The 16,542-nt window shown below is 46.5% G+C and overlaps 1 protein-coding gene across 5 annotated transcripts in view; it reads left to right on the top strand.

Annotated features, from left to right (window-relative positions):
- Nucleotides 1–16,542, top strand: part of arid1ab (AT rich interactive domain 1Ab (SWI-like)) — a 69,078-nt gene that overhangs the window by 46,430 nt on the left and 6,106 nt on the right. For 4 of the 5 annotated variants that reach the window (XM_035183126.2, XM_035183123.2, XM_035183122.2 and 1 more), the window contains 11 exons: nt 8,699–8,939; nt 9,752–9,841; nt 10,256–10,426; nt 11,183–11,483; nt 12,042–12,187; nt 12,321–12,418; nt 12,512–12,721; nt 12,830–13,034; nt 15,560–15,692; nt 16,109–16,284; nt 16,373–16,502. In XM_035183126.2, the coding sequence (XP_035039017.2) occupies nt 8,699–8,939; nt 9,752–9,841; nt 10,256–10,426; nt 11,183–11,483; nt 12,042–12,187; nt 12,321–12,418; nt 12,512–12,721; nt 12,830–13,034; nt 15,560–15,692; nt 16,109–16,284; nt 16,373–16,502 (1,901 nt within the window). The remainder of the gene's footprint in view (nt 1–8,698; nt 8,940–9,751; nt 9,842–10,255; nt 10,427–11,182; nt 11,484–12,041; nt 12,188–12,320; nt 12,419–12,511; nt 12,722–12,829; nt 13,035–15,559; nt 15,693–16,108; nt 16,285–16,372; nt 16,503–16,542) is intronic. The other variant, XM_035183124.2, reaches the window with a different exon arrangement.

Raw genomic sequence — 16,542 nt, 5'->3', positions numbered from 1 at the left:
TCTGGAACTGAGAGATCTTCCAGTCTTGATCAACTCTGCGTGGCCCCCTTCTGCAGTCCCCGTTCCCTGCTCAGCCCAGCCCAGCTCTGCTCTCCTGCGGCAGCTAAGCTTGTTTTTGCGACATAGCTCTGGAGCAATCAGCCTGACAAGGCCGGCCCCCTTTTTTTTCCCTCTCCCTCTCCCTCCCAACCCAACCCCCTCTCTGCCTTTTTCAATATTAGGCTCTGTTATTTTTGCAGTATTTTTCTCTTTCCCTCTGTTTATATATATACTGTATATAAATATATATATTTAAAACTCTCTCTGCCTCTCCCATGTTCCTCTTTCTGTCTAAATTCTCATTTTCTCTTTCCCTTGCCTGCGCCCTCCTCCCCTCCTCCTCCTCCTTCCCTTCCTCGTTCTCTCTCTTCTCTCAGTAAATCAGCTTTCATAACGCTGTGCAGCGCAGCCTTGTTTTGCGAAGCTCTGACGCTTGACGGTATTCAGAGTCCGGGGCCAGTTTCCTGTTGCTATTCTGGGGCCCTTTGCTTCCTGTGCGGGCATGTCTTATTCAGATTCCAGGGTGCCTCTCACTCACGCTCACCCCCCCCTCCTTGCAGCTTGTCTGTTTCTCTCCCCTGCTCCCTCTCTGTCTCACCCCTTCCTTTCCTCTATGTGATTTTTAATTAATGTACTTGAGAAAATTCAATCTGCTGACAAAGTGTGTTGTTTTGCATTTGGTTCAGTGAATTGTTTCTCAGCCTGCTAAAACCCTGAGCCCTGTTTTGCTCTTGTGAGCCTGTGTGTGTGTGCGCGCACACACACACACACAAACGTACAGAGAGCACTCTCCCTCTCCCTTCGCTCACCGCTTGCTAACACACTCGCACACACACTCGCACACACACTCTCTCATGCCCCTCCCCTCTGCCTCCATTTCTGCTGGGCTGAGCTAGTTTTGCAGCACAAAGACTGTGGCTGACTGCAGCACTGTCTGTCCTCTGCTTTCTCTTGCTCTCGCTGGAACAAGCTGCCGAGCCTAGATGGATGAAACTGACCTCACAATGAAATTAACGCTCACTCCGTGAAATAACCTCCATATTATTTCCCCCCCACTCTCCTCTCTTCAATCAATTCACTGGTGGTATCGGTTGCTTTAGTAGCGCCCTCTAGAAACGCTATGTGTGTTTGACAGTAGGAGGGGAGGGGCGTTGGTGCTCTGGAAAGCAGGCCGGCGGACTGGCTGTAGAGGTCTGGAGCCTCCCCACCCAACCAGCACCCCCTCTCACCTCTCCTCCTCCTTGCCTCACTCCAAGGCCCCTCCAGCCCCCATGATCTGCCGTATCCCAGCACCCCTCACCTCGGGCTGGGCAGCTGCCTGCCTCACTTGGGCATCTGTGCGCTGCCCTGGGACTCCCTGCTACTATTGTGATCTCTACAAAAGGCCCCCAACGCACACACCATCTCCCCATTATTCACAGCAATCAGACTGCCCCCCTTCCCTCCTCCTCTTCACCACATCCCTGCATCTACTGTGTGTTAGCTACACACAGGCTGCTGCAGTGTTCTTGCGCACCCCCTTTTTTGTAACCCCCTCAGTGAAGCTCAATTAGGCAAATGTGGAGCGTTTTAAAATTAGAACTCCCCACTTATTGATCAAGATTCATGGTTGGCCTTTATTTTCTTTTTGACTATGAGCCTGTAACACACAGGAATGTTAAAGCAGAACCATATTGATCAGCGTCAAATGAATTGTATATTTTATGCCCTCAACTCTTTTTCAACATTTCCGCTGGTTCACTGTTTCATTTTTTTTACTTTTTAGTCCAGGCTGTTAACCATCCCACGTGGCTGCTTGTGATGAAGTAGCAGTGTAAAGGTAATCTCTGGGGAGCTGAAGCCAGCTCGTCTGAGGAGGTAGCAGACATTGTGTCTGTGGTGCTGATGGTCCAGGCAAGATAACTAATCCCAGCAGGGTGCTCCAAGACTCGGAGCACCGAGTCACCCCACTGATGTTGTCACCATCCACTGTAGTTGTTAGTCTTCATTTTGGAGAAATTAAATAACAGAACTCTTACGTGTTAATTTGACATTCAAACACAATCATTAGCCATGCTCAATATTTCATATCTATACCATGGTGTGGCTACATGGCTACAGGTTGCGTGGTGCATCTATAGGCTCTCCTAACTGTATAGAGAGTTTCTCATCAGACTGTGCTGTATGTGAAACCCTGTAATGGCTGCTGCTTCTGCTGTATGAGACAGGGGCCTGCCTTGCTTCTCCTTCTTTCTCCAATTCTTCCCTCATAGTGGGATGGGAGTGCCCCCTTATGGTTGAGCTCAGCCCTGCAAACCTTGAGCAGGGGCTAGAATCTGCTTCTCTGTTAGCCTGTGATGGACCCAGAAGCCCCTTGTAGCTGGGCACAGCCCCTGGATGTAGGTGGGACTCTCTGGCAGGTGGCTGAGGTGCCAGTGACACCCACCTGTCAATCGTCTTATTCAACATCTGGACATTTCCTGCCGTCTTATCATGGTAATGCAACATGGAGTCGATCGGGTGTTTTCTTAGACCAGAGGGCCTGAATTTCTATTTTGTTTGAGCGCCCCCAGTCTATCTGTCATCTGTCTGTGACAGATAGAAGCGCTAGGATCGTTGTGTGGAGATAATGAGCATCTGTGCTCAGTGAAGTCAAGTCAGCATGTTCACACACTGAGCTGGGAGAAACCCTCTTTAAAGCATGTGCAGAGACAATTTCACTTGATCCTATGTTTAAAAGGAAGAGAAGACTTCTCCCATGACCCTTTTGCGGGTATCAAAAGCCCATTTTGCCCTGACCAAATGGTAGATGCCCGGTGCTGGCGAGCTATCACTGACCAGGTCGTCAACATATAAACATAAACATCGGGGACTTAGGAAAGACAGCAAAGAAGTTCAAGGCTTTGTCATCTTGTATTTGTCCACTCTCCATGTTTATGTGCGTGTCTCCCAGGCTTCCTCCTCGCCAAAGGCCCGGAGGCTGAGTGTGTAATTAAAGCGGTGGCGGTGGTGGAGCAGGAGTGAGGGGGGTGGGGGGTGGGCACAGCTTTGGTACGTCTGCGTTTCCTGTAACAATGACGGGCTTCTTCTTTTGTAGTAGCTGACTGCACTGTGACCCTGCCAGGCACGCAGGGAGGCCACAGAGCGAGAGACGCAGAGAGAGAAAAAAGAGAGAGACAGACAGGGATGGCAGCAACAGGGGGGAGGGACTGTGTCGGCTCTAATGTGTCAACCACGTGGATCACAGTAACCATGGCAGCCCTTGAGATGCAGCCAGTTTTTCTCCCTCCCCTCCTCTATCTCCCTTTTCTTACTCTGTTCCTCATCCATCACCTCACCACAGAGGATGTGTGAGCATGCACGTCTGGAGTGAGTGAGCTTTTTTCTTTTTTTATCCCTCCCCCTGTATATTGTGTTAAACATCTGGAGGCCTGAGAAGAAGGAAGCCTGCCAACCAGGCAGCTGGTGAAACCCTGAGGTCTGAGAATGACAAGAGAAGACTGGGTCAGGGAGAGTGTGACTGAGGGATGAACTCTGCCCCCCCCCCTCTCCTGCCTTCCTCTCCCTCCTTACCGCCTCCACCACTGGATCTAGTTACACTACTGGCCAGGGTCACACATTCCAGATATGTTTCATTATCTCAGGGCCGCTACGCTACCTCTACCCTCCCACTTTCTGTTTCTCATAACCTACCAAAAAAAGAAAAAAAGAAATCGGCTGGCTTGGCAGACTAATGGCTCTGGTCGGGCTTGATTGATTCAGTGAAGTAATCTGCAAATGGAATACATTAGGACGGGGGAGAGCAGAGCAGAGCAGATGACTCAGAGACAGCACAGGCACACTCAGAAGAGTAGTGGAGAATATGGGAATTGTGGAAAGAGTAAAGACTCTCTGCCATTTTCCACATTCATGAACAATAATTGCATCTGAAGAAATTGGATTGAATTGTTTTAGTATATCTATATTAAGTGAAATTTCATCATATAAACCTGTCTTTTTACCTCTCTTCAAACCTCAAACATCGTGAAGACTGTTCTGCTGTTCTCAGCTCTATAGTTCCATGTCAGGCAGTGCTGGGAAAAACACAAAATGGCTGCCATATAGAGAAGCTTCCACAGCAAGAACTGCAGCTCTCTCCTCCTCTCCACAACACAGCTTTCTCCACCTCCTTCATGGAGCAAAAAAACAGCATTTTTCCTCTATTTTTCATACGCTCGTGTTATCAACGGTTATATTTGTCATAGATAATTCTGTTGTAACCCTCCAGCTCATCACATCCTCCCTCCACATACATACACACACACACATACACACTCCAAGTTAGCCTCTCCATCGTCCCTCAACTCCTCGCTAAGCCTGATCCGTGTCCTCTTCATCATTTGCCTACTAATAATGAGCAGTTTGAGTAGCAGAGCCTCGCCAGCATCAGTATCACAGACCAACCCCCGCTCCCCATCCCCCCCCACACCCTCCTCTCCTCTCGCTGTCCAGCTTGTGCAGTCAGCAGAACAGGCTGGTGCTGTGCAGTATTGAGCTGGGAAAAATCAATGGCTGCAGAGTGGGAGTAGGTAGGAGCTAGTGTGTGTGTGCATTTGTCTCACTATATTTACGTGGTCCGAAAACCATAATTCCACAATATTTGGTGGAGATCAAAACGCTGCACCTTGCAAGGTCAAACATATGTTTGAGGGTTAAGACTTGGTTTTAGTGTTTAGAATAAAAGATGATTTATGTCAGGGTTGGGGTTAAGCATTCATTTGTGATGGTTAAGGTCAGGGTAAGGGGCTAGGTAATGCATTATGTCAATGACAGGCCCCCGCAAAGATAGATGGAGAAGGATGTGTGTGTGTGCGTGTGTACAATGTCTCGGCCCATCCAGGCTGAGGGATGGGATCTGCCCGTTGTCAGATATCATCACAATGCTAAAGAGCTCGGCCTAATACACAACCTGAAGTAATTTCACCAAGTTTTTTTCATGAATTGCATTTTTATTATTAATAAAGATATTAACATATCACCAACACCATATCACATGTGCAACATTAACATTTAGCTTGCTAAAGAAGCTTTGTGTTTTACAATGAAAACTTCCCACAATGCAGATTTAAATAATATGCATATAATAACAACACAAACATAATTAACAAAATATATGCATTTAATAACAATACAACCATATGTGAGCCAAACCAATGTCAGGTGTTGATTTGATATATAGTGACGCAAATCAAATGCAGAGGAGCCGAAGAGAAGGTTGACAATACGTTACGTTATGTGCAGACGTTGACCCCAAATGTCTGATAGTCAGGACAAAATATCAGAGTTTGTTAAAAACATACAATTTGATGACAGTGGATGTTAGCAGTTGCTAGCTATGGCCAGGCTACTAGTAGCTCATGCTGTTTACAGTACCAACTAAATCACAGCAATCCAATACTGAAACAGTACAATTAACTGTTCATCACTTTGCTTTGTGTGAACATTTTATTATATTTTGAATGTTTCTTTGTAGCTTTGGCACTTTATCTTATGCATTAGGAGAAAAAACCCATTTGATTTAGTCTTGAAAAAACTCCTGACAGTGTCTGCATGTTAGATTTGTTGATTCTCTACTGATACCAAATCAATACTTGTTTTCAAACCTTAATAACGAATACGAACAACAATATCAGCAAAACCTTTTTTCCTCTTCAACAAACTTTTCAAATGGTAAAGAGTACCTTGACACCCACCCCCCTTTGTTTGAGGTAATTACATGAACAGTCACTTTATCAAACTGTCAAATGGTAGTGTTCACATTAATGGATGCTCTTTGTCTTTTTCCAGAGGAGTTCTGTCCTAAACACCAAAGAAAATCTCAAAAGATTTCTCATTGTCAATCTGACCCCCCACCATTCCCTGTCAGACATTTGGAAGGGGATGGGCTTTGCTAGCATTTTATTGTATCTGAATCCAGTTCCAAATCCCTCCACATCTTTTTGAAACAGTGTGTTTGTTGGGGAATGAACACGTCTGCTGGTTAAAAATGTATTGGATTTAATTGACATACAGTACTGAACCCACAGAGGGTGTGCCGAGCTTTTCTCTCATACTTTTGTCACTGTTGTGTGTCATTAACCCTGTCTTGACTCATTCTGTCCTTTGACTGTGCTATGGCTGCAGAACTAAATAGCAACACAAAGGAAATTATGTTATTTTTACCAAAACATGAAAACATTGAAATATCAACTGAATTAATCATTTTGTTTCTGGAGAAGGTGAAATGGTTGTTGCAGTGCTACGGGTAACAGAATGAGGTACAGCACCGGCTACAGGCTGAGGCCAAGTGCTCGTCTCCCCTAAGAAATGAAAAATGCCTCAAGTTCTGACTTTAATATGATGGATAGTGGATAAATATTTAAGTGATAGATGTAAACAGTGATTATTTACAGTCTGGTAGTCATATAGAATTCATAGAAACATTACCAGAGTTCACAGAATCATAGTTTTCCCAAGGAAGTTGTTTAGCCGAGGCAGTAAGACACCCAGATCCAGTCCCGTCCAGTCTGGTGATCAATTTAAATGATGGTCTTAACAACACTGTGTTTGCTTCAATAATGGAAGCTCTGATGCACCAACATAACTGGTCTGGTGTTTGGATTTGAAAATCAATTGAATATGTGCGTTCACTCGCCATGTCTAGGTGTAGAGAGTAGGATTTAGAACAGAAAGGGAGTCATCAAAGAATAAATAAAGAAGATTGATATTTTAGTGAGTTTCCATTGGACATGTTTACATGGACACTAATAATAATGAAAATAACTTGGTCCCTGTCTCATGACTGAAGTGTGTCAGACCTCCTGCTGAGATGTAACTCCTCGGGGCGTAACTCCAGAAACTGACCCCTGACCTTTTTTGTACTGTGGTCTGTGTCAGGAAAGGGTTGTCGAATTACTTTTTTCCCCCGTTCTTTTCTTTTGTGCTGGGACGCTGAAGCTTTGAGCATTGGCACGGCTGCTGAGATGGTCATCACGGCAGCCGGGCCAGGGCCCTCAGACCAAGCCCTCAGTCAGATGACCGGTCTTGTGATGTCTGAGCGGAGGTGGGGTGGTTGTGGTTGGGAGGAGAGAGGTCAGCTGACACCGCTTGCTGCTGGGAAAAGGTTCCCGCCATGGTTGTTTAAGCAAGGAATGCCACGCTGTTTGATCTCTGCTCTCCACCGCAGAGCATTAAGATCTCATCACTCCGTGGCGTTCACGCAGCACGGCTTTGCCTCGTTCTTACCTGTGTTTACATTTCTGAAAATAATTTGGTATCAGTCAATGAAACACTTCAGAGTGTAACTCCTTCACTAAGCTCTCAGGCTGTTTTGCACGGTTTTGTAGCTGCCACATCAACCGTATCGGTCAAAGGGCCCAGGTTTGTGCAATTTCCCAAAGTGAGGGGAGGAGGAAGAGATGTAGGGAGGGCAGAGGGAATGGGGTGGGTGGGGGGTGGGGTTGATTCTGAATCAGCGTTCTCCTCCTGTCACTCCCTCTGGGGTTCCTCCATCAGGTCATGTCCCAAAAATAGCAACGGGCGCCGTTTCAAGTGCAAAACCGCCGGCTTCGGGGCTGCAGCCAGCTTGTGAGTGTGAGATTTCTATGGGAATAGTTGGCCACCTTCCAATGAGTGTTTTTTTTTTTTTCCTCCTCCTCCCTCCCATTTTTTTTCCCTCCTCCGATGTGACTGGCAGATGAGCTTGCATTTCTGAGCAAGCACATGGGCTCCACGTGAGTGGCCAGTGTGTAAACATTCACCTTCCCACAAACATAATCATCGCCGTCTGCCTTCCTTCCTACCTTCCTGCCTGCCTGCCTGCCTTTGTGTCACAGCCAGCGAGGCTCAATGACAACACCACATGGCACCAGCGCCTGAACCCCCAGCACCAGTTATTTCAACTGCCTCCCAAGATGACTTGCTTCAAATACCTAACCCCCCCTCTTTTCTATTTGCAAGCCACACAAACAGAGTTCCCCTTGCCAAGATGGATCATTATGGCAGTGAAGTGGAGTATTTTTAGAAAGGTGAAAAAAGAAGTGATTTTTGCCCGAATGTGTGTTTGCACTATAACAGGGTGGTAGTCTGGTATGAGAGAATAACAGACACAAGGCAATGGTTGCTGCAACGAATTAGTGGCTGTTTGGATTTCAACTCACTTGACTTTGATTTGACTCTGAAATAAGACGCTCCCACCCTCCTCTCACAAGTATGAGCAGGAAAAAGCTGAATAATTTGTTTCTTAATTCTCCTTGAATATGATTTTCTCCAAATGCAAAGACTGCCTTCTCAAGCTTTTTACATTTTGGAGTCTGAGTCAAACTCTGCTTTATTTACATTCCCCCTCACACAGAGAGAGAGAGACAGATTTGCCTTTGATATGGTTTTTTCACTTAATTTACCACTTTGCTATTATAATTGCAGCTTACTCAAAGGGTTGAAGAGAATTATTTGCTTGATGGATGTTTTTTGTCTTTTACAAAAAACTCCCATCCTATTGTCAGTTTAAAGTACAAACTGTTGGAATGATGCATAAAATAAAACACACAAGCAAAGAAACACATAAGTCCCAAGCCATAAAAAATGACTAGTTAAAAGATGTCACCTTCGTTTCCCTTGTAGAAAATGTCGACATTAACCTGTGTTGCTCTTCTTGTTGCAGGATCTGTCGGGGTCCATCGACGACCTGCCCACTGGTACAGAGGGGGCCCTGAGCCCAGGGGTCAGCACTTCAGGGGTGTCCAGCAGTCAGGGCGAGCAGAGCAACCCCGCCCAGTCGCCTTTCTCTCCACACACTTCGCCCCACCTGCCAGGCATACGTGGGCCCTCTCCCTCGCCTGTGGGTTCCCCTGCCAGCGTCACCCCCTCTCGCACTGGTCCTCTGTCTCCAGCTGCTGTGCCAGGTAAGAACACAGTTTTATACCAAGTATCTGAGTTTTAAAATGTTACTGGAGGTTTTACTGTGGTCATGTAATGACATGTATTTGTACACCCAAACTACACTATGACATATCTATATGACATATATATCATGTCTGGACTTGCATCTAAACCAAATTTATTGTATTTAAAAAAAGTCACTAAAACTTTTCTGCTTCAGCGTAGTTTTCATGCATTTATTGAAGGCCTTAAATCTTTGAAAATGCAGTATAACCTACAAAAAAAGTTTTACTTAAGATTTATCTTAAGATAAGATTTACATAAGATCAGTTGAACCTTTATATCAGAGAAAGATTTGAGTATAAACAAAAACTCAGGGAAATGGGCCTGTAGGCGTACCCTCTATCATAGTATGTGCGTGCAGAATAAAAGAACAAAAACGCACTGACAATATGTACATGAAAATGAACCTAAGCAAGTTATAGTTTGCATTATGTGGCCAGGTGGAGAAAGTCCGCAGAAACTCTGGAGCCTCTCACTCTGACATTTGCGTTAACACATATACTTCCTCTGGAGAAACTGCGGTGGATCTCCAGTGTTCAGTGCATGACTTAATGCAGCCTAAGTTACTCCTAACATGACGCCAGATAACTCATGAGGACTGATTATGGATAGCGTCAAAACAGGCAGCTAATTTAGTTTGTTACCTTTTTATATTGGCTTTAATTTGTTGTAATTTTGATGAAAGGTATTTAGGGACAAGCAGAAACTATAGAAAACTGTGGCAGTGAGATTTCCAAAGTGTCTGAGTCCCTGTGCTGTTGCTGTCCCGCAGGTAATCAGATGCCTCCTCGGCCGCCCAGCGTCCAGTCGGACAGCATCTTGCACTCTTCCATGAACCAGTCAGCCATGGGCCAGGACAGGGGTGAGTGTGCAGACATGCTTCGAGAGGTTTAAGTATTCAAATCGCTACTGAAGGAAAACCCCTTTCAGAGAAACCCCTCATCTGCTGAGTGGCCAATAGCGTGAACGAATGTGTGCCCCATCCTCAGCAGCTTTTAGGTGTGATTGTTTGGATTTGCACTCATTCCTTCCTTCTGTAAATACTCCCGCTGGCTAAATCTTTAAATCAGAGTGAGTTTGTAATCTACTTGCCAGGTCAAATGAGGGTAACTGCAGACAGACGCACTGTACTGCTGTGTTTGGGAGAAACTAAAGAGCTAGGTTCTTCACACCGAAACATAATGTGTTATGTAGCAGAATGCCTAAGCAGATACAGAGTTTCTTTCCCCACATTTTCTTAAATTATGCATCTAATGATGTTCCCAATCCTCTCCAGTGTACATGCGTAACCCTCAGATGCCCCCATACGGGTCCCCTGGACAACCTGGCTCCGCCTTATCTCCACGTCAGTCTTCAGGAGGCCAGATGCATAGTGGGATGGGACCCTACCCCCAGAACAACTCCATGGGAAACTACGGGCCTCAGGGGGGACAGTACGGCCCACAAGGTGAGGCATGGGTGTTGCTGCTTTTAAAGGCTCTCACTGGGGCGGTGCCCATCCGGGATATGCCTCACCCGTAGCGGCCCGTGTTCGATTCCGACCCGCGGCCCTGTGCTGCATGTCTTCCCCCACTCTCTGTCTTCCCCACTTCACAGCTTGCTCTCTGTCTCCTCCCAAAAAATAAAGGCCAAAAAAAAGCCCCCAAAATAAAAACAATAAAATAAAAGGCTTTCACTGATAAATAAAATAGTAGTGCAGAGGGGGAGAGTACAGTGCTGAGTGATGCACACAACTCTGTGATTTTTTTTTTTCTCTTCCAAATCCTAAAAATATTATGAATGAGTTTTCAGTTGTCATCCTGTGACCATCAGTTTCATAGATAGCTCTGATTTTCAAAAAAAGCTTTGAAGTTTTCTCTCACTTCATATATTTATGAAACGATATCACTTCACTTTGAAGTCTCCGATGGTTTCTGTGGGCTTTGAAGAAGTTCTGCTATGAGTCATAGCAGTGAACAGCAAAGGCTAGATAAAGCCTGCTTCATCAGGCTGCTTGTCAGAACAGGCAGTGCAGAGGTAAATTTAGAGCTGGACTGCTGAAACTCTTTATATCGTTTGTTCCCAGAAATGAGTAAAGGTTCTATCACAGATTTCTCTGTTTTAGACTGAAATGCAATTCCGAAATAAAACAGGATGCCCTAAACATCATCAGAAATGGGCAGCAGGCTGATTTCTGAATTTCTTCCATTTCTGACCCTTCCAGGTTACCCTAGACAGCCCGGCTACACGGCGATGCCCAACGCCAACTACCCCAGTGGCCCTGGAATGGGTGGCTCCATGAACCCCATGCCTGGTCAGGCAAGCGGGACTCCTTATGGAAACATGCCGCCCGGTAGAATAGGCCCGGGCCAGATGGGTGCTCGGCCCTACGGTCCTGTAATGGCCTCTAACATGGCAGGCATGCCTCCTCAGGTGGCTTCCGGGATGTGTCCCCCACCAGGCATGAACAGGAAGGATGGCGGCCCCTCCATGCACCATGGGCCCACTAATTCCATACACAACAGGTAGGTGTTATAAAGCCACTGTCTGCATCAGACTCAATGAGTCATAAAGGAGCACTTGACTGTCGAGGGTCAGTACGACTTGTTGTAACAAGACTCTTGAGCCTGGAGAGTTTTTCTTTTCTTTTTTTCATCATTTCAGCTCAGTGTGTGCATGTGTGTCTTTGCTTGCATGTGCTGGTTGTATGATCATGAAAAGTAATTGGTTCTTCCCTCGTGCAGCCAGTCTCTTGTGTGTAAATGGCAGAGGACCAAAGCTACTATTAGAGAAAAAAGGGCGGTTTCTGACATTTTTTGAGATTACACCAGCTCAGTCTATAAAGAGACACTCATGTGGCAGTTGTTAGAATTATATGTATTTATATAGTAAATTAATGTTTCCTACTGAATAAGCTAAACTCAATTAGCACAGCACAGTAAGATTTGCAGCATCAAGCAAGACATGAAAATGGCGACAGACTCTAAATCTTTATTTCTTTGTGATAATGATAAAAAACTTTATCAGCTAGTTGTGTCTTGGTTCTCTCGATGCCCTTTCTTAAAAAGCCTTCTCACCTCTAGGCCTCCTGGCTACCCAAACATGTCCCAGGGCATGATGGGATCAGGCTCTCCATATGGCCCTGGCATGAACAGCATGCACGGTATGATGAACCAGGGAGGGCCAGGGCCTTACCCAATGGGAGCAAACGTGGCCAACAACACCCCTGGTGAGTAAAAGCTACACTTAAGCCTTGATTAGGTGGTTTTAGCACTACTGTGTGTGCTTTGTCCATAAAATAGTTTTATAGACTAGCTATCCCTTATTTTTATGCCCTCTTCTTATTACCTCTAAACACCCAGGAATGGCTCCCACTCCGGAGTTTGGCATGGATAAAATGATCCCTGCTCCGAAGATAAACAACAAAGTGGAAGGGACTCCCAAGCCTGAAACCAAAAAGGTAAAAGTTCGGAGTCCACGCGACAAAATTCTTGTGGCTCCTTTGATGGTTTTCCTCCCAACTCATCATTGCCTTCAATTGCCTGTGCTGTAGAAGTCAAGCTCGTCCACCATCACCAACGAAAAGATAACTCGTCTGTATGAGCTCGGCCCGGAGCCAGAGAGGAAGATGTGGGTGGACAGATTCCTGGCCTTCGCTGAGGAGAAGGCCATGGGCATGAACAACCTGCCCGCTGTGGGACGCAAGCCTCTCGACCTCTTCAGACTCTACGTGTCCGTCAAGGAGATTGGGGGCCTCACTCAGGTATGCCTGAATATTACAGATCAGAACACGCAGCTTTGTTCTTCTAAGGAAGCTGTTGTGTTTTTTGTGCAGCTCTCTAAGCCTCCCCCTTTCTCTGTCGCCCACCAGGTGAACAAGAACAAGAAGTGGAGGGAGCTGGCCACCAACCTGAACGTAGGCACGTCGAGCAGCGCAGCCAGCTCGCTCAAGAAACAGTACATCCAGTGTTTGTACGCCTTTGAGTGCAAGATTGAGCGAGGCGAGGACCCGCCCCCAGACATCTTCAACGCAGACACCAAAAAGAACCAGGCAAAGATCCAGCCTCCCAGCCCAGGTGAGCGCCGGCATCCTCCTGCATCTCATCACCATTTATTTCATCCTTTTAAATAAACTGCACTCATATTGAATCAATGAAAACTTATTTCATGTATCCCTCGGGTGCTGCATGGTTTCTGTGCAGTTCAAGACATTCTCCTTCTCATTTGTCTGTTGTCATCTGAGTATAAACTAGTGTGTTTTATAGTCTCCTATTAATTACAATATTAACAGCCAATCATAGACCATAGTTTGTCATCTTCTGTATGGGGTTTCCATAGTCCATAAGTCACTGCTGCTGCTGTGGTATATGTTGGAGGAGTGAATGGCATCAGTCACGGCAGCACACTACATCCTCCGGACAATTCCAAGATCACATCTCTTAGGGGAATGTTTTGGCATTTACACAGGACGTGGCAAAAGACTCCCCCACGTTAGTTTTTCGTGTGAACAGCGTCGCATCAGGCATGCCAATTCTTTCAATGAACTGAGGGTTGGGTAAAAGTGTACACTGGCAGTCAGTAATACCAGAGGTTTTCGGGGGCGTGGGGATGGGATTGTCTCAGGACCACGCTGTCGCCTGGAAGCTGTTTGTTTTTGGAAGGACTCCTGTTATAGCTGCCAGGAGCGACCGCACCGCGATCGACCACGTGCTACTCGAGTCTGGCCGAGAACCAGGCTGTCAGACACGGGGCACTGAGTCAGCGCCGGGGTGTTGTTACAGGAGACATCAGGGTGCTTGTCAGCCCTCCAGTTAGTACGAAGAAGGAGCTCGGGTGGTGGTGGTGGGGTGTGAGGGCGGGGGTGTTGGCGATAGAGATGCCCCGTCAGTGGGGTTGTGTCCTTGCTGCCTAGTGCCTGGCCCACGGCTACAGAGGCAAGCAAGAGTCCCTGGAGATTAGTGCAGAGCCAGAAATGATGAATGGGGGGGAGAGGCTTGAGTGTGTATGCGTGTGTGTGTGTATGTAAAAGTCACACAATTCTCTCTCTCTCTCACTCACGCTCTCTGACTCTCTATCTACCATGCTATTTTTTCCCCATCCTCACAAGATTCCCCCAACCACCTCCCCCTCCCCTCTTCATCTCTAGTAGAGGGAAATCCCTGCCCACAGGGAGGAGGGGGAGGAGGGGGGAGAGGAGGAGAAGGAGAAGGAGGGTGAGCCAGTTAATATGTGTGTGTGTGTGTGTGTGTGTGTGTGTGTGTGTGTGTGTGTGTGTGTGTGTGTGTGTGTGTGTGTGTGTGTGTGTGTGTGTGTGTGTGTGTGTGTGTGTGTGTGTGTGTGTGAGAGCCGCAGAGGCGAGAGGGCGATGTGAGAAAATGTGAATAAATGTGACCTGCCAGTGACCCCTGTGTTGTGCATGTGTGTGTGGCAGTGTAATGAATGGGAACCTGTGAGTCATCAGACTGGCGTGCTAATAGTGAGAACTCCTGAGCTGAAGTCAAGGATGAGCTCTACTATGCCTCTCTCTCTAGCTGCTTTCAGACATGCACTGGACTCCACAGTTGCTCCGTATTTTATCCGGATGATGCATGTGTGAACGCAAATGTCCGAGTGAGACACTTCGTAGTTTCTGTGGACTTTATCCGCCTGGCCTTGTATAATGTCCGTAGAAATCCAGGAGAAGTCGAGCATGGGATCCCCAGCTGGATTCCCCACGAGCGAGAGGAGGGGTTGATGACGGATAACACACAACAGACGCCAAAATGAGAACAAAAACAAATAAAAAGTGGTGTCATACACGTAGAAGACACCGGCGAACATGTCAAGAGAGTTTGTGGTGATGAGAGCTGACGACGGTGTTGAGGTGCTGTAATCATAATCACGTGATCTACGCAGCTAAGTTAACACATCACTTCCTGCCTCTGTCTGCTGCACCCGACTGCTTCACCTTTCGCCCGAATAATGCAGAGGATTTGATCCTGTTGTGAACGTGTCCGTGCAGAAAAACTCCCGCTGTGTTGTTCATGTGTGAAAGGCAAACTACTGGTAAACTCTGTAGCCGATTCTCTGGTTTCTAGCCGTAGGTCATGTCTGAAAACGGCTTATGACACACACACAAACACCCAATCACACACACTAACACACAACTTGGTGTCTCCTGTCCGGGCAGTAATCTGTCAGAGTTAGGATTTTAGATCATTGTTTTCCCGGTGACTCAGAGAGAACCCAGCGGTGGTTGTTGGGAGAGTGGGGGGGGGTGAAGGGGTGAAGGGTTTGGCGTGCTGCGTTGAGCTGGAGGATTCAACATTTTCGCTGGCTGTGCACTCAAAAGCCCGTCAGCTCGACACAAACCTTGTTCCTCTGTGCAGCACTCAGGAATTTTTTAATGGGATTTAGGATTGCCAAAAGCAGCGTGTGTTCCTGAAGCACCACGATGGCCACTGTTTAGCCTATCCACAACACTATCCCGCCTGACTATCAACTCTGGCCTTTATGCCTGGAGAGAGAGAGGCTGGTTGTTCTTTGAATTATTGAAATTTTACAAACTGGGGAACTTGATATTCGTGTCCGGGTATTCATCATGTCTATCTTTGCTTCGCAGCTGGTTCTGGATCCCTGCAAGGGCCCCAAACGCCTCAGTCCACCAGTAGTTCGATGGCCGAGGGGGGAGACCTGAAGCCCCCCACTCCGGCTTCCACTCCACACACACAAATGCCTCCAATGCCTGGCGTCAGGTACGATACAGCAGCCACAAAATCGTTTTTCTATGGTGTTGAGAAAATGACACAACAAATAAGCTTGTTACATTTATTATAAATAAAAACGTGTGGAATGAAAGTAGATATATTCATTGCACATGGTTCCCAGTGTTTTCAATCTAACGTACTGAAGGAAAAACTTTTGATTCTTTTTAATTCTTACGTCATTGTAAAAGTGCCTTAATGCAACACAATATTTATTAAAACCACGTTATTTCTCATTTTCTTGAACTTGTCATAGTTAACATCAAACCATCCCAAACTAGAAATTAACAAGAATTTCAAAAACAGTGTGTAGGAGTCTTGAAAATATTAGAAAATAAAAAATTACCAATATGAACCAAAGAATTCAACATCAACATTCTGCTCACAAGCTTCCTGCCCTCCTGTAGGAGTAGCGTGAATTTGCAAGACCCTTTTGCTGATGGTGGCGACCCAGCATTTTCCAGAAGAAACGCTCTGACTCCCAACTCTCAGGGTTACCAGCCTGCGATGGGCGGCCCAGAGATGATGGGGCGGATGGGTCCCTACGAGTCCACCAAGGACCCCTTTGGTGGCATGAGGAAAGGTGAGCTCCAGGCAAAACCAGCAGATGAGATGATACAGGACTTCTTTTGGTACAGAAACTGACATTCTGACATTTTTCTGTTTTTAAGCTGGAGAGCAGTTCATGTCGCCAGGACCCAACAGTGGGATGGCAGAGCAGTATAACAGAGGCCCACCAGGCCCCATGGGCAACATGCAGATGGGCCAGAGGCAACAGTACCCATACGGATATGACCGAAGGTAAGCACAATTTTATTCAATTTATTTGTCAAACGTACAG

Source organism: Hippoglossus stenolepis, chromosome 17, assembly GCF_022539355.2.
Source record: "Hippoglossus stenolepis isolate QCI-W04-F060 chromosome 17, HSTE1.2, whole genome shotgun sequence".
Lineage (NCBI taxonomy): Eukaryota > Metazoa > Chordata > Actinopteri > Pleuronectiformes > Pleuronectidae > Hippoglossus > Hippoglossus stenolepis.
The sequence above is the reverse complement of the archived record's forward strand: the minus strand, read 5'-3'. Positions and strand labels throughout refer to the sequence as shown.